This window comes from Macrotis lagotis, chromosome X (genome assembly GCF_037893015.1).
Source record: "Macrotis lagotis isolate mMagLag1 chromosome X, bilby.v1.9.chrom.fasta, whole genome shotgun sequence".
NCBI classification, from domain to species: Eukaryota; Metazoa; Chordata; class Mammalia; order Peramelemorphia; family Peramelidae; genus Macrotis; species Macrotis lagotis.
Window position 1 is genome coordinate 270170974 of NC_133666.1, and position 24297 is coordinate 270195270.

Sequence of the window (24297 nt, forward strand, 5' to 3'; positions counted from 1 at the left end):
TTCAAACTCTAATCCATTCTTTGTTTTGCTTAATAAATTTTATATTGAATTGAATTTGGCAATTCAGCAGACATTTATTAAATTATTTGGATTTAGGCTCCCTAGAAGAGAGAAGCTAGAAGCTTCTAGGGATAAAAAGACCAAAAGAAGTGAAAAAAGTGCGTAGGAATTCTTATCTTATAGCTGTATTTATAGCAAACTTCCAGGAATTTCTGAATAAATTATTACTTATATGGAACTATAGGGATGTACTTAAGTAAACATAGCATAATTTGGGGGTTTGTTTAAAGTGCTGTTGGAATCAGTAAATGCCTTATGTAAGAGATGATAGCACATCAAATAAATTTAACTACCTTTTGTGTTTAGGTTCATGAAGTGTACATATAGTAAATAATTAAATTTTTTATATTAAATTTTAATTTATATTTATTTTGATTTATTTTAATTTATATTTATATTAAATATTTAATTTTGTGGGGGGGAATTTCATATTTTCTCTAAGGAATAAAATCTTTTCTATTGTTAGATTCAAATGTGATTTGGGAATTAGTGAATAATTTTGGAGGCAATAGAGCAGTTTTTTTTTGCTCTGCTTCAAGAAACTTCAAGAAAAGGAAGAATCCTTTAATAAACTGAGAAAATGTGGTAATTTGCTAGGAGATCTAAATCAAAAGCATATAAGACTGATTGTGGTAAAAGTCAGAAATTTGGTGAATCTCAAGATTAACTAGTGTGACATTTACAAAGGCAGGTGGTAAATGTCAAAAAAAATATAGCTAATCACCTTATGTGGCAGACATTCACTTAATATCCAGAACTATTCTGGGTAATCATTTGAAATGTCTTTCATCTATTTCACTAATTGTTTCATAGATGGAAACCTGGATATGACTCTTTAGTTGAGACCAAGTTAACAAAAAGTCTTTGCTTATATTGGTGGATAGGAATTCATATCTGATAACTGTATTTATAGCAGGCTCAACATTTGAAAAGAATATATTCTTAATGTCTCAAAAAGAAGGAAATCCTTTTGATATTGAAGGGGGAGGAAGTAGTGGATCAATGCATCAACCTTTTCTTTTTGCCTCTTTCCTATCATAAGCGGGATGAGTATTAGATGGTGAACCTGAATAGAAATAGAAAAGGCTAGATTGAACAGTTTACCACAAAAGTGAGATTAGATTAATAGTCTTAGAAGTCCTGATATGATATTTTTTAAACAGTATATTATTTTTATACTGTATTTATTCAATATTTTAAGTGATTGAATGATCTTACAAGACCCCAGATAGAACTGTCTGACTTCCACACCTCTCTTTCTAAACCTTCTTCTGTTTCCTCCCCATAATGGAACTGCTGCCTTCACATTCACTTTTTTTCTGTCATAACCAGATATTGCTCAGATGCAAACATTGCCTCTCTGCCTCTCAGTTCTAATCAATCCCCCCCATACATGTCTCATTTTATTGCACTTCATAGATATGGCATTTTTACAAATAGAAAATTTGAGGCAACCCTGAGTCAAACAAATCTGTTGGTGTAATTTTTTGAACAACATGTGCTCACATTGTATCCCTATGTCATATTTTGATAATTCTTGCAATATTTCAAACTTTTTCATGATGATGATGATGATGACGATCTTGATGATGATGATGCCTGTTATGTTGATCTATGATCAGGGATCTTGGATGTTGCTATTGTAATTGTTTTGGGGTGCCATCCACCACATTGCTAAACTCAATCAATTAATGTCTTATGCCTATTCCATCAACTGGCTGACTATTCCAGCTCTCCCTCTCTTCAAGCTTTCTTATTCCCTGAGAGACAATAATACTGAAAGCAGATCATTTCCTTTTTTTTGTCAACACTAGCTGTTCAAGTGAAAGGAAGAATAAATTGACAAAATTCATTGTTGTCTTACTTTAACATTGAGACCCTCTACCAGAAAAAAGATCACAACTTAAGGCCCAAATCATGCTTAGTATTCTTCAGCAATTAAGTTTTTTTTTTTAAATTAAGGTTCTGTATATTGTTTCTTTCCTGACATTATATTATTGTACATGTAATAGACTACAATATGATATAAACATATTTTATATATATATATACTGGGAAATCAAAAAATCTGTGTGATTTGCTTTATTGTGATATTTGCTTTGTTGACTTGGTCTGCAACCAAACCTGCAATATCTTTGAGTTATGCCTTTACTTGGTTTTTATATATATTGAATTAGTAGTAATAATGATCAATAATAATAGCTGACATATAAATCATATAAATCAGGGCTGTTTAAAATGCCCTGGAGCAGTGCAATTTGTATGCAGCCTGCCTGTGGGTTTACTAAATGCTTTAGTAAAAGAAGCTGAGCTATAGGCAGAGCTCTCACTAAAACGGCAAATCTAAATATATTGTCTATTGTTTAAATAAAAACTTTTAAAGGTAAGGTTGGATGACCCCGAGATAGATCATTAGGTTTGCAAATCACTTTGAATATTTTAATTTTGTATCCTCACAATAACCATTTGAGGTGAGTGTTATTGTTATCATCCCCTTTTTCAGATGAGAAAATCGAAGTGTAAATGACTTGCCTAGGATCATTGAGTTAGTAAATATCTGAAGCAGGATGTGAATTCAAGTCTTCTGACTGCAAGTTCTAGGCTCTAACAACTATGCTTTTAGTTAAAATAATTTACTCAGAGATATGAACAATGCTTAATTTTAAGTTCATTTGCATTTTAACCTTAAAGCCTTTAAACTCTAAAGAATATTTAATAGGAACTATTTTTAAAAATTCATTTTTTATTTATTTTGTTAAATATTTCCCAATTAATGAAAAAATATTTTTAAACATTCATTAAAAAAGCATTTTAAAAATTCTTTCCTCTGCTTACCCCTCTCCCACGCCTGGGGAAGGCAAAGCAATATGATACTCATTTTACATGTGACAAGTGGTACAGTGGATTGAGTGCCAGACCTGGAGTTAGGAAGGTTCTTCTTCCAGTATTCAAATCTGACATCAGATACTCATTAGCTGTATGATCCTGGGCAAGTCTCTTAAGCCTATTTGCCTCAGTTTTCTCATGTATCAAACCAGTGCAGTATCTTTGACAAGAAAATTCCAAATGGGTCATAGGAGTTGGGCAGGACTGAAACAACTGAACAACATTCATATGAAGTCATCCAAAATATTTCCATATTAACCCTCTTGCAAAAGAAAAATAAATTAGTTTTAAAGAGGAAAGGAATAGAATTTTTAACCCAGTATTTCACACTCCTTACCTGTTCTAGTCATTGCACAGTTTTTCCAGAAGGGCTGGGTAAAAACAACTTGAGAAGAAAGCACAGTACATATTTCCAATTTTTAAACTTAAGAGTCCCTCACAGAAGCCATCATTGAAAATAACCCTAAAGGTCATTTGAGATGATTCATGCCTACACAAGAATCTTCTCTAATAGTGTATCCAGTCTTCAACTGGATTTCTTCAACCAGATGTCTAGAAAGGAGCTTGATTTGGGCCAAGGGAGATAAAGAGAACAATGGCCCTTGGTCCCCGGAGCTGGCAAAACTATCTTTGATTAGTCACCAGAAAGGAGCAGTCCTCATCACATTTCACAGACTGTGGGTAGCTCACTTGTCAGATTAATAACTTGGAAAGTAATAGGCCTCTCTTGTTGGCCTCCAGGACTTGTTTCTTATTCTATTCCTTGTAGGATAATCTCTCTCCTTTGTAGATCATATCATTACTCCTCAGAGGGAGGACAAAAGAACTTCTTTTTAGTAAGTTCTTCCTTTCTTCTTGTTCCTTAGAAGGATGTCAGGTCTCTGAATCAAAGGATCATAAAATCTTAGATAGGAAGTTATGAGCAACCTTCAGCATCATCAAATCCTATTTAACCAATGAGAAAATTGAAGTCCAAGAGAGGTTAAGTGAATTGACCAGGGTCACCTACCTACCTAGAGAGGCAGTAATTGAACTCAGGTCTTACTAACTAATGAAAAACAAGGATGTAGTGCTCTAATCATTGAACTCCCTAAGCACTTAAAAAAAATTTTTTTTTATTTTTTGCAAGGCACATGGGGTTAAGTGGCTTGCCTAAGGCCACACAGCTAGGTAATTGTTAAATGTCTGAGGCCGAATTTGAACTAGGTACTCCTGACTCCAGGACTGGTGCTCTATCCACTGCACCACCTAGCCGCCCCTCCCTAGGCACTTCTAAAGAGGAATAGGGGTTATTTCATTGGTGTGAAGAACTCTAGCTTAGAAACCTTCTCTGTCAGTATAGCACAGTGCCTTCTCTGCAATATCTAGTTTCAGAGTGTTGCCTTTTGGATTGTAGTGCTCTGTGGTGGTGCTCAGGTCACATAGGAAATATATCAAAGATGGAACTTGGGGTCTACCTGGCTTTGTAATTGGTTTCCTATTCATTGTACCAGACTACCCTCTCCTATTCTCTGTGGTGTTTTTTATTTTGAGTCAACCAAAGTTGAGTGAATTTCCCAGGTCAGATTTGAATTCAGGTTCTGATACCAGGTCCAGGAATCCCCTATCCACTGAGCACCTAGCTGCCACTCTCTGTGATTTTTCAAAGATCATTGACTTGATTTAACTGTGGGATGTGGATGAATCTATTAATTTGAACTTAATATAGGCAACTAAAATCTAATTGTCCAAAATAAGTCTGTGAGCTGTAGGACAGTGACCTTAACTTCAGTCCTCTTTCTGTCACCATGCTTATTTCAGATCTAAACTCTTTGTAAGCCATTTTTTTTTGTTCTAACCTTTCCATTTCAAAATACAAGTTGAACAGCATTTGGCTTTCTAATTGTCATCCATATTGTTCTAGAAATTCATTCTAAATCGCAGTCCTATCCTTCTTTGTTTCCCCTCTTTATCCTTATATAATTTTTTTTTTGTTGCTTTTTGCTTTCTGCTTTCACTTCATTTCTACCTTAGCTGAATCAAAGGTTTTGTGTCCCTGAGATTGTTTCTTAGGACATTGCATATTTTTTATGTTTATCCAATATATTACCCCTTTTTGCTTTGGACTTCTGTACATGTGTTTTAGAAATCTCAATATTCTGTGTGTCTGTGAATCTATCTTTCTTTTTAGATAACTTTTCCTTTTCCTCCTCAAAAGAATCATCCATGTTTTGAGCAGTTTATTTTTAGAGCTTTCCATCTCTTCAGTGCTGACTTAACCTTATGGAATTGTAGTTCATAGGGAACTTATCTATCCTTTCTCTGAGGCTTTTGAAATCTCTCTCCATATCTAGGGGCCATGTTAGATAATGCTCAGCTTTCTTCTTGTCTGTAATAAATTCTAAAATGGAATGTTCACCTCTACCTATCTTTTTCCATTTTCAGCAATCAGTTTTTTCCATGCTCATGAGGATCAAGTCCTGAAATTGGTTTTTGAAGCAACTCATGAAATCATTAGCTAACCTTATTTTTGTAAACAAGGAAAATTCAACAGATTTATAGGTATTTGAAACTCCTAATTCTCCACATCATACTTCCAAGCTGGACTTGTGATTTATTTACTGAATTATTCAGTTTTTCCTCCCTATATCCAAGTGGCCTCTTGTATTCCCTAGAATAATATCACCTCTATGTGCTGCCAATGAATTCCACTCAGATATTCATTTTGGATAAGCATATCTTCTTAGAATATAGTTTTCATCTTTTTCTTTCATTTCCATCCTTTTGAATAATTGCTCTACTCCAGTCTAATTGATCTTAGTGATGTCTTTGCATTAGAATGTCTTGATCACACTATTTTTACCCATACTTTACATATTTTTATGTAGATCTTATCAATCATGGTCTCTTTTGCAGTTTCCTTTCTTAGATGTTATCGTTGTGTCTTTGCTAATATTTTGCTAATATTTTCCCCCTTTATGATTTTCTTATATTATTTTCTTATATTATTTCCATCTTACTTGGTCTACACAGGCAGTTATCTCATTCCCTTACTTTATAGTTTATAACCTTTTGTATTAGTTTTTCAAGCCTCTAGATCAGAGGCCCATACCTTTTCTTATATAATGTACCCTGTTTGCATTCTAGTAATGTTTAAGGACCTTTTCTCAGAATAATATTTTTTAGATAATGAAAGGAAAGTCTACATTTCAGTTAGAGGTTATTAAAAATAGAGATGTATTTTTCCCCTTATATAAGCACATGGGCCTCCTGAATCTAACTAAAGATGATTTGAGGGCCCTTGGACCCCAGTTTAAGTAGATCTTCTTTAGATCAGTTTAGTTTTACCACTCATGCTCAGCTAGTCTTTAATTTCTTGGTCAAGACTTAATGGTTTTTAGCAATGCTTTCTGGATTTTTTAAAATCTAAATTGAAATGATAATTTCCTGTTTGTTGATCATTCTTTATCTGTACCTTCAACATTTTTATCAGTAATATGTTTGTAATCATAAATGAAATTTTAAAGATCAAGCAAAATATAAGAATTTATATGGTCAGCAATCATTTTCTTCTTTCATGTAAAATTCAAGTTCAACCTAGCAATTCTTCTCATTGATTATTTCACCTTCTGAAGGATGCAATTATCCATAAGTCTTATCCCCTTAGAAGTTAGGGTAGTTCTCAAAGTTAGAAGAGATTTTTATGGGTTTTTTTGTCACACATTATAAGTTGAATCATTATATAAAGAGGGAATTTTATACTGCTCAAAAACCTGATGCCTTCTTTCAAAAGAAATTACCACAAAAGCTACATTTCTGTTACTAAATGATACTGTTCTTCAGCTGTTCAGTAGTATCTGACTCTTTGTGACACCTTGGCCCATACTGTTTATGAGTTTTATTTTGTTTTTGTTTGTTGGCAAATATATTGGAGTGGTTTATCATTTTCTTCTATTGTGGATTAAGATAAACAAAAGTTAAATGACTTGCCCAGAGTCATACAGCTAATAAGGTTGTCTGAGGCTGCATTTGAAATCAGGTCTTCCTATCTCCATGCCTAGCGCCCCACCCATTCTGTCACCTAGCTTCTATAAATGATGTATGTGTGTATTACCCAGTAGCAATCTCCTTCTGTGTCAACTAAGCAGAAAATGGTAATTGAATACATTTCCTTTCTGTGATATCCTTGGAGGAGGGCCTAAGAGACCATTTCCAGGAATGGGGCTCTCCAGGTGAGGGGCCTAGATGGAGCCCTCTGAGAATTCACTTGGCAAAGACAAATAATCAGCCTCCTTCAAAGTTTCTGAAAGTAGATACCTCTGATGCTAAAGAAATTTTCAAAAGACATTTTCAAAAAAGTCTAAGCACTAGTAAAGTCAATGAAACAAGCATATATAACCTTTCTAGGGGACTACCTGGAAGAAACAATGCATATTTTCATTTGAAATTTCTGGCATGTTTATTTCAAATAATAACCTCACTTTAGAGTTTTGTACTTCATATAAAAAATAATAATCATGTATGAACATGTGTAGTCTCCCCTCATTTCCCCATGGCTCAAAAACTAGTTCAGCAGACTATCCATTAGCCACATGTTATTAGCCTGGGGGAGAGAGAAGGTATGCACAGAAATATGTCTGACTGGGTTGTCTAGTTTCCAGGAATGGTTGCCAAGTGCTGGCATGCCCAGAGTGCCAGAACTTGGCACACTTCATTATTCAGGTCCAACCAGCCCTTGTGGCACACCCCTGGCAGACAACTGTTCTAGGTATGGTCTGGTTTCTTTCACCAATGATCCATATTGGCAAGCACTATAGCAAGAGCCCAATGCCTTTTTTTTTTGTAACTGTTTCTTAGTGTCTCCAACTCAGGTTCTACTCAGCCACTGGGCTAAAGAAAGGAGTCACAGATATGTGCCAAAATGTATGTGCTGTTGTTCCCAGTGGCATGAGCCCAACTGTCAGTGACAGGTGGACACAGCACCTTGGGGACGTACTGTGCTTTATGTACCAGATGGAGTTGAACCAATCCAGGAAAAGGTAGACAACTGGGTTGTTGGAACAGATGCTCTGAAGACAGCCATTGAGTTCTCTTTTCCTCCCTTTCCCATTTTCCTCCACTGCTCATAGAGATAGAGAGACAATGCTAGTGTTTTTAGATAGTTCGGGGGGGGGGGGGGCATTTCTATTCCAAACTATTGACTTGAAGAAACTTTTTTTCATGGCTTAAGTAATTAGGTATCTAAATGACATAGGCAGTCATAGCATGTGAGCAGTGTCCCTAACAAACATGGATTATAAAAGCATTTATGCTAACATTTGTGAAAAGGGCTTGTTGGCTAGTTGTGGTTATGTTGACATTTTAATTGATTTTCATTCTTTCAATTATACAATTTGGATTTAAACCTAGTATCGGTAGCCCAGATGCATAAAAATGGAAAATATATTTTCAAAACTCATTTCCTCTGTGGTCTAATGTGGAATATTCTGATTTCCAATGTAGTACTTGAGATTTCTTAAAGGAAATCTAATTCAGTCCAATCTTTGTTATTTTAAAAATGAATGAATACCAATATTTTCTGGGGTTTTTTTAATGACATATATTTTTATATATTTTTTTAAAGGTTTTTGCAAGGCAATGGGGTTAAGTGGCTTGTCCAAAGCCACATGGCTAGGTAATATTAAGTGTCTGAGACTGGATTTGAACCCAGGTACTCCTGACTCCAGGGCTGGTGTTTTATCCACTGTGCCACTTAGCCACCCTATTTTTGTAGCTTTAAACATTTTTAGAGTTGTGATATTTTGGTAAAAAAATTATTTTGAGGGTGGTAATGTTGGTGGAAAGAGTTCAAGCCCTTTAATGTTTAGAAGGAGATTTTTTTTATTATTGCATTTGTTCTTTTGTTACAGGGAAGAAATGAATATATCTGTAATTACTATTTTGCATTCTTAAAGAAGAAACATTGTGATACATAATTTCCTTGAATAAACTGTAAACTTTTGGTACTGAAACCATTTGTAAGCTTTTCAGTATAATAATATTTGTTAAATGTTATTGTAATATGTTTCTATAATGCTCTATAGTTTTTATAAGTTGTTTGCCTCACAACAATCCTATATAGTTCTATAAATATAATTATGTCTTATATATAGACATGTATAGGTGAGGAAGTTTAGATCCAGAGAGGGGGAAGGTAAAGGTAATTTTCCCAAAGTCACATAGCTAATATCAAATCTAGGACAAGACCTGAGATCTCTGTCTTTTAAGTTCTGTGCTATTTTCCTTGCCTCACACACATGGGGAATTTCTAAATAAGTTGTAGCAATGAATCTTTTTTTTGATAATCACTGCTGAGTGAAATTTCACTATTCACTTGTTTTGTATATTTCCCAAGTTCTTTAGATTTTCCTTATTTTGATAATGCTCTTGGACTTTTATCATATCAAAAAATAAATCCCTTCTGATAATATCCCCAGTGTTTTATGTACAGATTGAATCAATTTATCTCATCCTATGGAAAGATTTTTTTAACACATGATGATAGTGTAATTCCAGAATCAAAAATATACTATAGAGATTATTTTAAAAGTTTGATGCTAATGGGATACCTACTTTATACACTTCATAAAGGTTTTCTTCATGTATTAGATTTCAAAAATGCCAAAGTACATTAAAATGACATTTCGTATAGTGTATATGTGTGTGTGTGTGTGTGTGTGTGTGTGTGTGTATAGTGTATATTTTGCCTATCAATTACCATAATGGCCTTTAGTTTAATTTGATGTGAATTAGACAAGTATTTATTGAGGTGTCACTGTTGGGAAGGGCTTGCATTGAGAATAATAAGATAAGATCTCTCCTGAAGGTATATTTAGTGAGTCTTCTAGAAAGAAGTAAGAAAGAGCTGAATAATAGTAGAATAATACGTGAAATGGCAAAGATCTTGATTAATGTTCACATTAGTGGTGTAGACAATAAATGGTATGAGTTCAGAGTTAGGGAGAGAGGGATCATTGTGACTGGAAATGGGCTGGGAAGGATTTATGGGAGAGATGGGACTGGGGATGGGCCTTGAACTGCACCCTAAAGTGAAGCTTTGTTTGCTTTAATGGGGCCCTGAATAACAAACTTTGCACCACTGAATTGACCACAAACATTTCTTTTGGCTACTCCAGCACTCAGTTGGAAATTCCGGGCACAAAGGTTGTGAGACATGTAACAGAAATGTATTTGGTTGACAAAATTTATTGTCACTAAGATAGTTGGAAACAATCTTTAATATGAAATTGGCCACAGCTAACAGCAGTACTTTCTTATATTACTTCATTGTTGCTTAGTATGTCAATGCTCCCATGCTGTCAGTTGCCTCAGTTGTCCCCCCTTCTCTTAGCATTTAATCTATCTTTCCACAAATCTCCACTACAATTCTGTTTGCTTTTGGAAACCCATTAAAACTGTTAAATAGTCTTTATATCTGAGTGACATTCAGCTGTCAATCAGCAAAATTATCTATTAGTATTTTTCTGCATTTAACAACTCTTGTAACTGCTATTAATAACTCATCCAACTTTTTTTCTATCCCTTTCCCTCCTCACCACTCTCTTCCCTTTCTTTATTTAGGTCAAAACCCATGACAATGAACATCAATGAGATGTCTAGATTCTCTTTATTGTACTAAAATGCCATTGTATTGGCTGTTGTTCAAAATAAATGGACCCCTGGTCAGAGTTGGAAATCTTCTTGTTATTAGTGGGATTTCCATTACAATGGTTAGTTAACAAGCATTTATTGAACATTTACTGGGTGAAGCACTGCTTAATGCTGGGAGAATTGCATAAGAAAATGCAAAATAACAATGGTGAACCAAGATAATGGACAAGCTATCCAAGAAGCTAATAAAATTTACAATATATGATGAATTCCTTGGTCTGTATTTGAAGGTTAACTTCTGGCTGCATATAGCAATAAATATGATGTATAATTATTGTTTAAATGAACATTTTTTTACTAAATGTCCAACATCCAAATTGACTGTTGGAATGCCTCCTATTAATATTCCCAACTTTGTTTCTTATCTAAATATCATTGAATTATATCTTTGCTTAGATTTATTTGTTCAAATGCTGTCTTTCTCATGAAATTCTTTGAGATATAATTCCATTGTCATTTCTTTGTAAGACCCTTTCTCCCTTATTACACCCAGTTGAATGTTATTTTTTTACTTCTCTAGAAACCTCATAGATCTTTGCTCTGCTTTGTCCATAGTATGCCCTTTAACATGTCTATTCATTGAACTGATGTCTATTTTTGATTGTTAAATGTTTAACTTGGTTGACAAGTAAAATCAGTAAAGGAACAATAAGCAGGGGCGGCTAGGTGGCGTAGTGGATCAAGCACCAGCCTTGGAGTCAGGAGTACCTGGGTTCAAAATCCAGTCTCAGACACTTAATAATTACTTAGCTGTGTGGCCTTGGGCAAGCCACTTAACCCCGTTTGCCTTGCAAAAACCTAAAAAAAAAGAAAAAGAAAAAGGAACAATAAGCTTATCCTAAGGACTTTTTTTTTTAGATTGTTCAAGGCATTGGGGTTAAGTGGCTTGCCCACAGTCACACAGCTAGCTAATTATTAAGTGTCTGAGGCCTGATTTGAATTCAGGTCCTTCTAACTCCAGGACCAGTGCTCTATCTACTGTGCCACCTATCCTTATCCTAGAATTTCAACTTGTACTTCCTCTTCTTTGCATTGTATGTTATATTGTTGGTTATATAGTGAAATGTGGTAATCAATACTGATTAAGAAAGAGGAAGTCCTATCTAGCCCAGTGTTTTAAGTACAGGATAATAGGATCTAAGATTTAAAACCTGGTTTATTGATGAGGAATCTGAGACCCAAAGAGTTTGTGATTTGCTTATAGTTAGATTAAATGAATCTGCCCAAGTTGCAGGACCAGAATTCTGATCCATATCTAATACATGCCCACAAATATTTTTTTCTATTTTCTTCAAAATAAAGCAAACTTTTTTTTTTTTTTTGCCTTTCTGTCTTTGGTTGAATTTGGCTAACTACTGAATAGGCTGAGAAAATTTTTATGATTCCAGGCATGGAATGGAAATAATTTTCTATTTATGTGCCAAATAGAATTTTTTACAGTCCCAATGATATTTTAAAAATATGGGTGTACAAATATTCGACATTTAAAAATTTGATCTTGTGGAGATTTTGGTCAGTTAGACAGCCAAGAATTTTACTGGCTTGTTCACAACACTTGTATTACTCTTTCCCCAGGTACCAACCTTTTGAAATTCATCATTTTGCTGTCATGTTAATTATGCATTTCTCCAACTACCCTGGCCCCAGCACAACTCTGTTTTCAACCCATATTCCTTCAAGGCTTCATCATCCTTTCTCATTCACAACAAACCCTATTTGTTGACAGTAGTATTTTTTCTTCTAGTCTTAATTTTCTCTGCTTAACCCTATTACCTTTCTTTTTCGTTTTTAGGGTTTTTTTTTTCAAGGCAATGGGGCTAAGTGGTTTGCCCAAGGCCACACAGCTAGGTAATTATTAAGTGTCTGAGGCCAGATTTGAACTCAGGTACTCCTGACTCCAGGGCCAGTGCTCTATCCACTGTACCACCTAGCCACCTCTCCTATTACCTTTCTTGCTGATATGTTTGCCTTCTTCAAAGAGCCATGTTTGGGGAAGATTTTTGTCATCTTAATATGAAGATAGTTTGTTCCTTCTATGTATCATGCTTTTATGGATGACTCCACAGCCAGGAAACATGTAAAATTTGTGAATAAGAGAATGGTACTAATGATGATATTTGGAATTGTAAAAGAATATAATTTAATCTTTGAATGTAGATTTGGTAGCAGTGATTTATTTTTAAAACTTCCCTAAGAAACTCAACTAGGGTGGAATATATAAGTAGTGAATGCCAGTGTAGCATATTCAAACATTTAGGTTACAGTGTAGAACAGTGTTCATGAAAATGCAGTTTTATTTAATATCTACCTTTCCAGTACCTTACCTTTTAATAATACTGGCCAATACAAAGGTGCTATTTCTCACAAATTCTTATTCAGAATCACCAGAATATGCCTTAGTTTTCCTTTTCTCCAAGATGTTTACAGTCTTTTTTTAATTTAGGATATTTTTTTTGCAAGGCAAATGGGGTCAAGTGGCTTGCCCACGGCCACACAGCTAGGTAATTATTAAGTGTCTGAGACTGGATTTGAACCCAGGTACTCCTGACTCCAGGGCCAGTGCTTTATCCACTGCGCCACCTAGCTGCCCCTGTTTACAGTCTTTTAAAGGATACAGCATATAACTAGGAAGTAGATAAATGGTGATTGAAGGTTGGGAAAAAAGTTCAAGAATGCTTGAAGGACAGGGGAGTGTTTAGGGACATCATAGGTGCCTTGCCAAGGAGAAAGAACAGGTCTTTATTAGAGACTGGAGGGAAGGAAGGAAGGAAGGAAGGAAGAAGGAAGGGAGGGTAAGAAGGTAGAAGAGGATTTTCAGATTTGGAATAGGAAAAAAGAAGTTCATCATTATATATGACCTTAATTTTTTCAAAGTGTGAGGTAAGACCTTTCATTACGGATAGGGAGGTTGAAGAAGGAAGATTGCTGATGGTGCAATTGAGACTAGAAAATATGTCTTGCCGGCAGCTAGGTGGCGCAGTGAATAGAGCACCGGCCTTGGGATCAGGAGTACCTGAGTTCAAATGCGACCTCAGACACTTAATAATTACCTAGCTGTGTGGCCTTGGGCAAGCCACTTAACCCCATTGCCTTTGAAAAAATCTAAAAAAAAAAGTAGAAAATATAAGTCTTTGGTGAGCCTTTGTGTTATCCATCAGCGATCAGTAGCTGGTGAGAGGGGATGGAGAAAACAAATGGTGATTCGTAACTCCAGGATTGAAATTTAGTGATCAGGGAATTCAGGAATGGAATGGACAGTGACTTTTCTCATTGATGAGTATCTTCTGCATCTGCCATCTTGAGGAAGGGCAAGCAAGCATCAGCAGCCATCTTTTATTTTTCTCCCTATCCTTCTTTCTCTACAGATTTTGCCAACATGCCCTACCAGGGACCCTTCCCTCCCTCCTCCCTTCACTCCCTTACCAGGTCCCAGGTTTTAGGTATTGTTTTTCCTCATTCAAATTGTAGCTCTTTGAGGTCTAAGATTGGCTTCCTTTTGGCTTATATTTGGTCTCTGGCATTTAGCACAGTGTCTCAAATGTACCAGGTGCTTGATAAGTGTTGTCTATTTGTATGTTTGAATTGTCATGTTTGAAATTGTGAAGGGAAGAAAGTGAAAGAACAGGCTTGATGGACTTGAAAATAGGGAGAAATAGAGTCACTATAGGACTGTAGAGGGAGAGAGAGAGAGAGAGAGAGAGAGAGAGAGAGAGAGAGAGAGAGAGAGAGAGAATGAATTAGAATTTCTGAGTTTCACAACCTGGACCCTTATTGCTAATCGGCAGATATAAGTGATGGAGCGATTGAAGGGATTACCATCTCCATATGTGACAGTGGAGGTATAATAAGTTTGAGGCTGATGACCTGGTAGGCAAGACTTTTGTTTAAAAAATCAAATAGGCATATTTAAACATCCTAAATATGAGAACAGGGATTGAGATGAGGAGAAACATTGTGAGCCAAGTATTGAAACCCATGAGAGAGGAGGAAAAATTGCAAGGGTACCCAGAAAAACTCTAAACAAAATTGTAAATAAGGTAATACTTTTTTTTATTGTTTAGTTGTTTTCAGACATGATGGACTCTGTGATCCCATTTGAGTTTTTCCTGGCAAAGAGATTGGAGTTGTTTCCCATTTTTCCATGTCATTTTACAGGTAAGAAAAACCAAAGTTAAAATGACTTCCCCAGGGTCATACAGCTAATAAATATCTGAAATCAGATTTGAATTCAGAAAAATGAGACCCAGCACACTATCCACTGTGCCATTTGGCTGCCCAGGGTATTATGTAGAATGTGGAATGAATCTGATAGGAAGAAAGTTTGATAAGTGTGGAGCAGAATTGGTCTAGAAGGGGCATGAGTGTGTGTGTGTGTGTTTGTGTGTGTGTGTGTGTGTGTGTGTGTGTGTATTTATGTTTGTAAGGGAGGTAGCAGTTGTTAGAACATCCATGAGAGAAAATGTACCCAGCATTGAAGAAGGCTGTCAGAGATGTAATATCTTCTTGGAAATTATATTTCCATGAAGTCAATAATATGCAAAGAGTTTTAAAGGAATATATTTAACATTGTTATCAATAGAGCAAGCATACCAGTAGGGACAACAATTGAACTATAGATGAATGCTCTGGTTCTGGAGGCGAAGATCTTAGTATCTGAGGCTCACCCAAAGATGAGCAGGTCTGGCTTCTAAAGGACAAGGCCTAGTTTGAGCTGAGATATGTTAGATGTAAGGAAATGCTTTGGTCTTGAGTTAGGTTCATTCCAAAAATATAGATTTTGAACTGTTCTCAACATTACAATAATAGAGTAGAGTTGCAACTAATAGAATTGGTGTAATTTGTCAGGACATAAGATAGCAGGAACAAGTCTATGGAAGACTACTTAAGTTTGAGGAAAATAGCATTGCCAGCTCTACTGATGATGGCTGACTTGGAGTTAGTCTCTTGCTTTTACTTTCAGACATTTATCCTATATAGTCTTTTTTTTCAAGGCCTATGCTTATGAAATAAAATCCCTTAATTTTCTAAAAACCCTTGTCTTCTCTCAGCCATAGTGTCCAGAGCTATTTTGCCATCTTATTCTACACATTCCCTTCAATTGTGCCATTGTGTAGACCTGCCAGGATCTAAGATCACACAGCTATCAAGTATAGAAGGCAAGATTCAAATCCATTTCTCTCCTTCCAGGACTTATGCTTTATAAAACACTTCTTTCTTGAAAAAAAAAAAAACTCACCTCTTTCTTTACATATACATGAACCTACAAAGGGATTATTAAAAATTCTACGCATGAAATATAGATAGATTTTTTTGGTCTTTTCTGGCAGTTCAAGGTCATCTTTTCTTACAATCTCAGGAGCACTTTTTAAATTGTCAGAGTAAAGTATCAGCTGAAGTTAGTAAAAGTACTTTTGCCCAAACACCCATACTGTCTACACATAGGAAAAAAATATATAGACTGACTCCTAGGATGAGTCCTAGGTAGATGCTTGAGGCATAAAAAAGCTGTGATTTGCTTAGGTCACAGCTTCTTTCTGGGCCAGGATTATTATCCAGGTCTTTCTGAATCCAAAACAACTTTTTTGTTTAAAATCAGTCATGCCATATGTCTTTCAAGGAATATCCAAGGATATCATAGGTATCATCTTCTTTTTTTATATTCTCATAAAAAGGTAACTCTTTTCCTTGCCAAGTTTTCTTCTCATTGACTCTTTGTTTTCTTCAGTAAATTAGTACTTTTTTTTTTGTCAGGTTAATTTCCTCCATTCTCTGCCATACATGTCATGATTTAGGGCTGTCCTTATCACTAAAAAGAATGATTTTTAGTTAAATTCATATCATTCTCCTATATATTTTGATAGGCAGACTCAAGTGTTTTATATAATCTGTAGTCATTTTAAATGAAATTTCTCTTTCTAATGTATTTTAAAAGTAGTATATTGAAATAAAGCTATTGTTTCAATTAAAATTTCAATTGATTCTCTATGATTCTGTAAATAATTGAAAAATCATTTGAAAAAGCCCCACTAATATTTATCAGTGCTTATCTATGTTTTTTTCATGAATTTCTTTTTTCTTTTTGTATTTGTTTTTGCAAGGCAGTAGGGTTAAGTGATTTGCCCAAGGTGACACAGCTAGGTAATTATTAACGGTCTGAGACCAGATTTGAACCCAGATCCTCCTGACAACAGGACAGGTACTCTATTCACTGCACCAACTGCCCCATTTCATTTTTCCCCCTTGATAAATCTAGCATCTAAATCAAACAGTAATGATGATAATTAGCAACTTTGCTATACTGCTGTTCTTATTGGAAAGACCTCTAGTTTATCATCATTACATATGCTAATGCCTCTTGACTTCGGAATGATGTTACTTATTATATAAAGCATATATACATTCAACCATACTTTTAAAAATCTTTATTAAAACAATAGACAATATATTTTGATTTACCATTTTAGTGAGACCTCTGGGGTAGCTCAACTTTGTTTAATAAAGCATCACATTGGGCTGGGGTATTTTGGACAGTCCTGATATAAAGAAAGTATCCACTTAATCCTATGTTTGTTTGGGTTTTTTTTTAGCAAAATAGGTATTTCAAAATTTTTTACTGTATCTCGATACAAAATATCATTTTTGTTGTTCTTGTTATTAATATGGTTAATATTTAGTTTTTCTGAATATAGAACCCATCATGCATTACAGGGATATATCTATCCTGGTCACAGTATATCATTTTTTATATATATATATATATGTATATATATATATATATATATATATAATCCTTTTGTTAATATTTAAAGGGGTTTTTTGGCAAGACAATGGGGTGAAGTAATTTGTCCAAGATCACACAGCTAGCTAATTATTATCCCCATGTATTTCCCCATGTATAAGACGTACCCTTTTTCAAAAAATTAGGGATCTAAAACCTGGGAGCATCTTATACAATGGTTGTAGATTTTTTTACTTGCATTTTCCACTTTTTTGCACTTGTTGTCTTTGTGCTCATTGTTTTGCATTTGTTACCAGAATATTAGGTTATGTTTTTCCATGTTCTGCCCAGAAATGACTCAGAAAGGATTTTCATACAGTGCCAAATTCAAGTTCATAGTGAACCAGTGTGTAAAAGTGAATGGAAATTGTGCTGCTAAACATTAGTTTGGTTCTCCTCCAACTGAGAAAACAATCTGAGACTGGCTACAGGAAAAAAGAAGCCCTACTGAAAACACCCCAGCCGAAGAAGGCCATGAATATCAAGTCAGCCAAATGGCCTGAATTAGAGAGGGAATTGAAGAGAAGGATGGAAGAGCAAAGGGCAAATGAAATTCCTGTGTCCCCAAAAAGAAGTGACTGATTTCACAGGATGACACAAGTGGTGCTTCAGGTTCATGAAACAGAATGGACTAAGCATGCGTCCCTGTACCAGACTTGCCCAGGGAGAACTTGTGGTCAACTCCAGACCAGAGTACAGTCAGGGCCTCTCCTAAGAATCCTAAAGGATTTGGTACCTCACACCAAATTCATTGTACCACTAACCTCATGTTATTTTTATCTCCTCTTTTTTTCTTCCCTGATTTCAGTTGAGAAATCATGAAGTGCTGTTCTGGAAGAGGGTATTGATCATCACTTCAACAAATATCTTTAACTGTGAGCTTGATGAAATTCATCAGATAAACATGTATTTAAGCTAATGCAAAGAAAATATACAAGAATTGGATTTGTTTAATAGCTTTTATGTTCTTTATATTCCTTGAAGGCCTTTTTTAGGTCATGATACTTATGAATTCAGTGAGGCACATGGGTAGAGTAAAGATGTGTGCATTCATTAAAATAACAGAATTTTAAAATTGGAAGACTCTTTGAAGAGACACCCCCACCACACAAGCACACAGTATTCCTTATTATTTGGTTGCACTCTCCATAAATGCTTAAGAGTTCTTCTCCCAATCTCTCCTATAAGCAGTTTTCTTCCCTCCTCTAAAATGCCTCTCACTATTTCAAACTTTTAGTCAAAATTTACAAAGGATATAAACAGTTAAGAAATTTTAAAACATTTAGGACTTCATTATGCCTCATTCGGTATATATTCTATTTGAAATTTTGACAGTAAATTATTGGATTATTCTATATTGTATCTTTTTCTATTATTTCATTAATAAATCAAATTTAAATAGAAGCTTTTCTGTAAGTTGCTTAAAGCAAAAAAATTCTTGAATACTGCAAAGGGCGATGAAATAAGATACATAAGAAAAAATGAAAGAAAAGATTATAAAATGCGATGAGAAAATATTTCCAAATTCATAACAGTACTGTATGGAAAACATGTTCTCAGAACAGTTAGGATCCTAGTGAAAGGGCAAGCTTGTCAGAAGTGTCTTTCAAAGTAGCAGATAGGAATTGTCACAGGGAAACAAAATGCTATACACCTGGCAGTCTCAAAAATGTCTGATTTCTATTGCAATTTTTACATTGCCTTCCTTTTCAAATATATCTCTTTCCCCTTACCTAATAAGTCATCCCTTGTGACAAAGATTTAAAATGATACATACAAACACAAAACAGTTCAGAAAAATCAATAAAACTTTCTATTTTATTACAATGTGTATAGTATTCCATATCTAGAATTCTCCTACCTCTGTCAAAAGGAAAGGGATCCAGAAATCTGTATGAAAGATATTCCTAAAAGGTATTGTCCAAAAGTTGAAGAACTGTCCATTGTGGCATAGGGAATTGAGAAAGATAACGTTTATTCTTATGCAAATAACATTATAGAGAAATAATATTGACAAGTCAGATCGACATCCTGGACTTATAAGGCCATTGGAATAACATTGTATTTGCTTTACTGAGAGAGAAGGTTAAAGAATACTTGGAAGAGAGTTGGGAGGTAGAAGAATAATCAGGAAAGAAAGGAAGACTTGAGTTTTGGGGGCTGTGCAATAGATTTTAATTTTTTTCTTTAGAAGGTGGAGCAAAACCTTCCTTTTCAGTGGGGAAACCCTTTCTGGTGACATAAGGAATGATGATAATGATCTCTACATATCTCCAGGTTAAAAATGATAATTACTCTGTTCAGGGATAGGAAGGAGAAAGAAATTTTGGTGATTGGTAACTTCCCTACATATAGCCAGAAAGGCAGTCATATATGTTGAATCACAAAGAACAGTGTGGAGGTATGTAATATATACTAACAGTGTTATCAAAAAGAAAAAAAAAGAAATGTTTACATATTCTCACTAACATTGTATTTCTTCAAAGTTGAAGCAGCCTAAACAATCAACATTAAGATAATGTTGAATAAGCAGTTCTATATTAATATGGGATACCTTATTGCCATCATGAAAATGAATGCATATGAGGAATACAGAAAAAAAAATTCAGAACAATGGAGAATGTATTAGCTCTGGCCATTAGAAAAAAAGCCACATATATGTATATATATGTAAATGTACGCATATAACCATGCTTAATTATAGGGAAAAAATAAACAGTGCAAAGCAGAGAACAGAAGAAAACCTACAAGGAAGCAGAGAAAAGATGGACAATTTTGAACCCAATGAATACAAAATGGAGTATTTTCCTATAGACTTCCTTGTAATTTATTGCTTTATGTTATGAATCCTTTCATGTTTTGCTGCCATATGACAATTCTTTATCCTTATTTTGTATTTAAGTTTAAAATTTTTAAAAATAAATCAAAAATAAAAAAGATGTACTGTGGAAAACAAAAAAGAAAAAGCAAAGTTAATGAATGAATCCTGATAGTTTTAGCTCAGTGGGGGAGTTCTTCATGCTTTGAAATAAATTAATTTAAATGTAAATTGCTACTGATAAAATTTAGTTTATATTGATATTCAATATTATATTTGGCCATTTCTCTGCAATGTTATAGAAGAGATTCTTCTTCTATTATGGGTTGGATTTTATGTTTTGTGGGTTGTTTCCTAATGATCATTCTGTTTTTTTGTGACTCCAGACAGTGATAGGCTGCTGGTGGTATGCCTGAACCTAGGGACCATTTTGATCATATGGTCTTCCTTTCTGAGTTGGTCAGACCAGGCCCCCTTTGACCTGGTGGCAATGATGAACTCTCCTTCCACATAGGAGCCTCCTAGAATGTCAGAGTCAGAGCTTAGGGGATTGCCATAAATGGAATGTATTGAACAATGTCAGCATATGATAACCTTTAATTTTGAAATCCTAAATTCTGGTCCTTAGCCCATGTAGTTCACTAGATACAGCTATGGAAGCTTCCAACTGTGAACCTTTCTTTTGAAAAGGAGCCCATGATTTTAGTGAGTGAATTTCAAGGAGGATCTCAGACTTTCTAACAAAATAGGGAAGAGAAAGGGAGTGAAAGGAGAAGGAAATAAATATTTATTCTTTTCTCTCTTCACTCCCTTTCTCTTCCCTATTTAATTAGCTCCTCTTATTTGACTAGCATTGTGCTAAGCACTTTTTACAATTTTTATTTAATTTGACACTTATTAACAGCCCTTTGAGATAGATGCTATTATTTATCCCTACTGTACAATTGAGGAAACAGGCAGACAGGTTTGGTTTTTGTTGTTTTGTTGTTGTTTTTTTTTTTTTTTTGCCCAGGGTCATACAATTGGTCAGTGAGACTGGATTTGAATGTAAGTCTTTCTTACTCCATGGTCTATCTACCACATAATCAGAGAAAATAGAGATAATAGGTCTAAGTTTTTATATATTTATGTGTTGATCTTATATTGATTGTCAGTTTTTTATGTATTAATTATATAATCAGGTGCAAAATTACATCTTCATGGATTAAAAACTGAGGTTCCCTATAATTATATCTTTCAGTGTTCTTGACATAAAACTTAATTTTTTTTAAATTTATTTTTATTAAAGATATTATTTGAGTTTTACATTTTCCCCCCAATCTTGCTTCCCCCCCCCCCCCCCGCAACAGAAAGCACTCTGTCAGTCTTTACTTTGTTTCCATGTTGTACCTTGTTCCAAATTGGGTGTGATGAGAGAGAAATCATATCCTTAAAGAGAAGTCTAAGAGGTAACAAGATCAGACAATAAGCTATCTATTTTTTTTTCTAAATTAAAGGGAATAGTCCTTGCACTTTGTTCAAACTCCACAGCTCCTTATCTGGATACAGATGGTACTCTCCTTTGCAGACAGCCCAAAATTGTTCCCGATTGTTGCCCTGATGGAATGAGCAAGTCCTTCAAGGTTGAACATCACTCCCATGTTGCTGTTAGGGTGTACAGTGTTTTTCTGGTTCTGCTCATCTCACTCAGCATCAGTTCATGCAAATCCCTCCAGGTTTCCCTGAAATCCCGTCCTTCCTGCTTTCTAATAGAACAATAGTGTTCCATGACATACATATACCACAGTTTGCTAAGCCATTCCCAAATTGAAGGACATTTACTGGATTTCCAATTCTTTGTCACCACAAACAGGGCTGCTATAAATATTTTTTGTACAAGTAATGTTTTTAACCCTTTTTCCTCATCTCTTTAGGGTATAGACCCAATAGTGGTATTGCTGGGTCAAAGGGTATGCACATTTTTCTTGCCCTTTGGGCATAGTTCCAAATAGCTCTCCAGAAGGCTTGGATGAGTTCACAGCTCCACCAACAGTGTAATAGTGTCCCAGATTTCCCACATCCCTTCCAACAATGATCATTATCCTTCCTGGTCATACTGGCCAATCTGAGAGGTGTGAGGTGGTACCTCAGAGAAGCTTTAATTTGCATTTCTCTAATATTAATGATTTAGAACATTTTTTCATATGGCTATGGATTACTTTGATCTCCTCATCTGTAAATTGCCTTTGCATATCCTTTGACCATTTGTCAATTGGGGAATGGCTTTTTGTTTTAAAAATATGTCTCAGTTCTCTGTATATTTTAGAAATGAGTACTTTGTCAGAATCATTAGTTGTAAAGATTGTTTCCCAATTTACTACATTTCTTTTGATCTTAGTTACATTGGTTTATCTGTGCAAAAGCTTTTTAATTTAATGTAATCGAAATAATCTACTTGGTTTTTGGTGATATTCTCCAACTCTTCCTTAGTCATAAACTGTTCCCTTTTCCATAGATCTTACAGGTAGACTAGTTCTTGATCTTCTAATTTCTTATAGTATTGTTTTTTATGTCTATGTCCTGTAACCATTTGGATCTTATCTTGGTAAAGGGTGTGAGGTGTTGGTCTAATCTAAGTTTCTGACATACTAACTTCCAATTTTCCCAGCAATTTTTATCAAAGAGGGGGTTTTTATCCCAATGGCCAGACTCTTTGGGTTTATCAAACAGCAGATTACTATAATCATCTCCTGCTTTTATACCTAGTCTATTCCACTGGTCCACCACTCTATTTCTTAGCCAATACCAAACAGTTTTCATGAGTGATGCTTTATAATATAATTTTAGATCGGGTAGGGCTAATCCATCTTCTTTTGCACTTTTTTTCATTAAGCTCCTGGCAATTCTTGACTTTTTATTTCTCCATATGAAATTACTTACAATTTTTTCTAACTCATTAAAGTAATTGTTTTGGAATTTTGATTGGTAGGGCACTAAACAGATAGTTTAGTTTTGGTAGAATTGTCATTTTTATTATATTAGCTCTACCTATCCATGAGCAGTTGATATTTGCCCAGTTATTTAAATCTAATTTAATTTGTGTGAGAAGTGTTTTATAATTGTTTTCAAAAAGATTCTGAGTCTGTCTTGGCAAATAGACTCCCAAATATTTTATATTGTCTGAGGTTACTTTGAATGGGATTTCTCTTTCTAGCTCTTCCTGCTGTTTCTTGCTAGACATATATAGAAAAGTTGAGGATTTATGAGGGTTTATTTTATAACCTGCAACTTTGCTAAAATTGCTAATTGTTTCCAGTAGTTTTTTAGATGATTTCTTGGGATTTTCTAGGTAGAGCATCATGTCATCTGCAAAGAGTGAGAGTTTTTTCTCTTCCTTCCCAATTCTAATTCCTTTAATTTCTTTTCCTTCTCTAATTGCTGATGCTAACATTTCTAATACAATATTGAATAGTAGTGGTGATAATGGGCACCCTTATTTCACCCCTGATCTTATTGGGAATGCCTCTAGCCTCTTCCCATTGAGTATAATGCTTGTTGATGGTTTCAGATAGATACTGCTTATTATTTTAAGGAACAGTCCATTTATTCCTATACTCTCTAGTGTTTTTAATAGGAATGGATGCTGTATTTTGTCAGAAGCTTTTTCAGCATCTATTGATATGATCATATGATTTCTGATAGGTTTGTTGTTGATATAATTAAGTTTACTAAGAGTTTTCCTAATACTGAACCAACCCTGCATTCCTGGAATAAATCCTACTTGATCATAATGTATTATCCTAGTGATGACTTGTTGTAGTCATTTTGGTAAGCTTTTATTTAGGATTTTTGCATCTATATTCATCAGGGAAATAGGTCTATAATTTTCTTTCTCTGTTTTAACTCTTCCTGGTTTAGGTAACAGTACCATATTGGTTTCATAGAAAGAGTTAGGCAGAGTTCCATCTTTCCCTATTTTTCCAAAGAGTTTGTATAGGATTGGAACCAATTGTTCCTTAAATGTTTGGTAGAATTCACTTGTGAATCAATCAGGCCCTGGAGATTTTTTTTTTAGGGAGTTCAGTAA

General features: G+C 34.8%; 1 protein-coding gene across 9 annotated transcripts in view; it reads left to right on the plus strand.

The window, feature by feature from the left end:
- The window catches only part of ARL15 (ARF like GTPase 15), a 521133-nt gene that overhangs the window by 274887 nt on the left and 221949 nt on the right, over positions 1-24297 (plus strand). For 6 of the 9 annotated variants that reach the window (XM_074202517.1, XM_074202515.1, XM_074202519.1 and 3 more), the window contains one exon: positions 14697-14790. The exons of 2 other annotated variants lie outside the window; for them this stretch is intronic. In XM_074202517.1, coding sequence (XP_074058618.1) covers positions 14697-14790 — 94 coding nt within the window. Of the gene's footprint in view, positions 1-14696; positions 14791-18221; positions 21006-24297 lie in introns of those variants that run through there. One more of the 9 variants, XM_074202518.1, reaches the window with a different exon arrangement.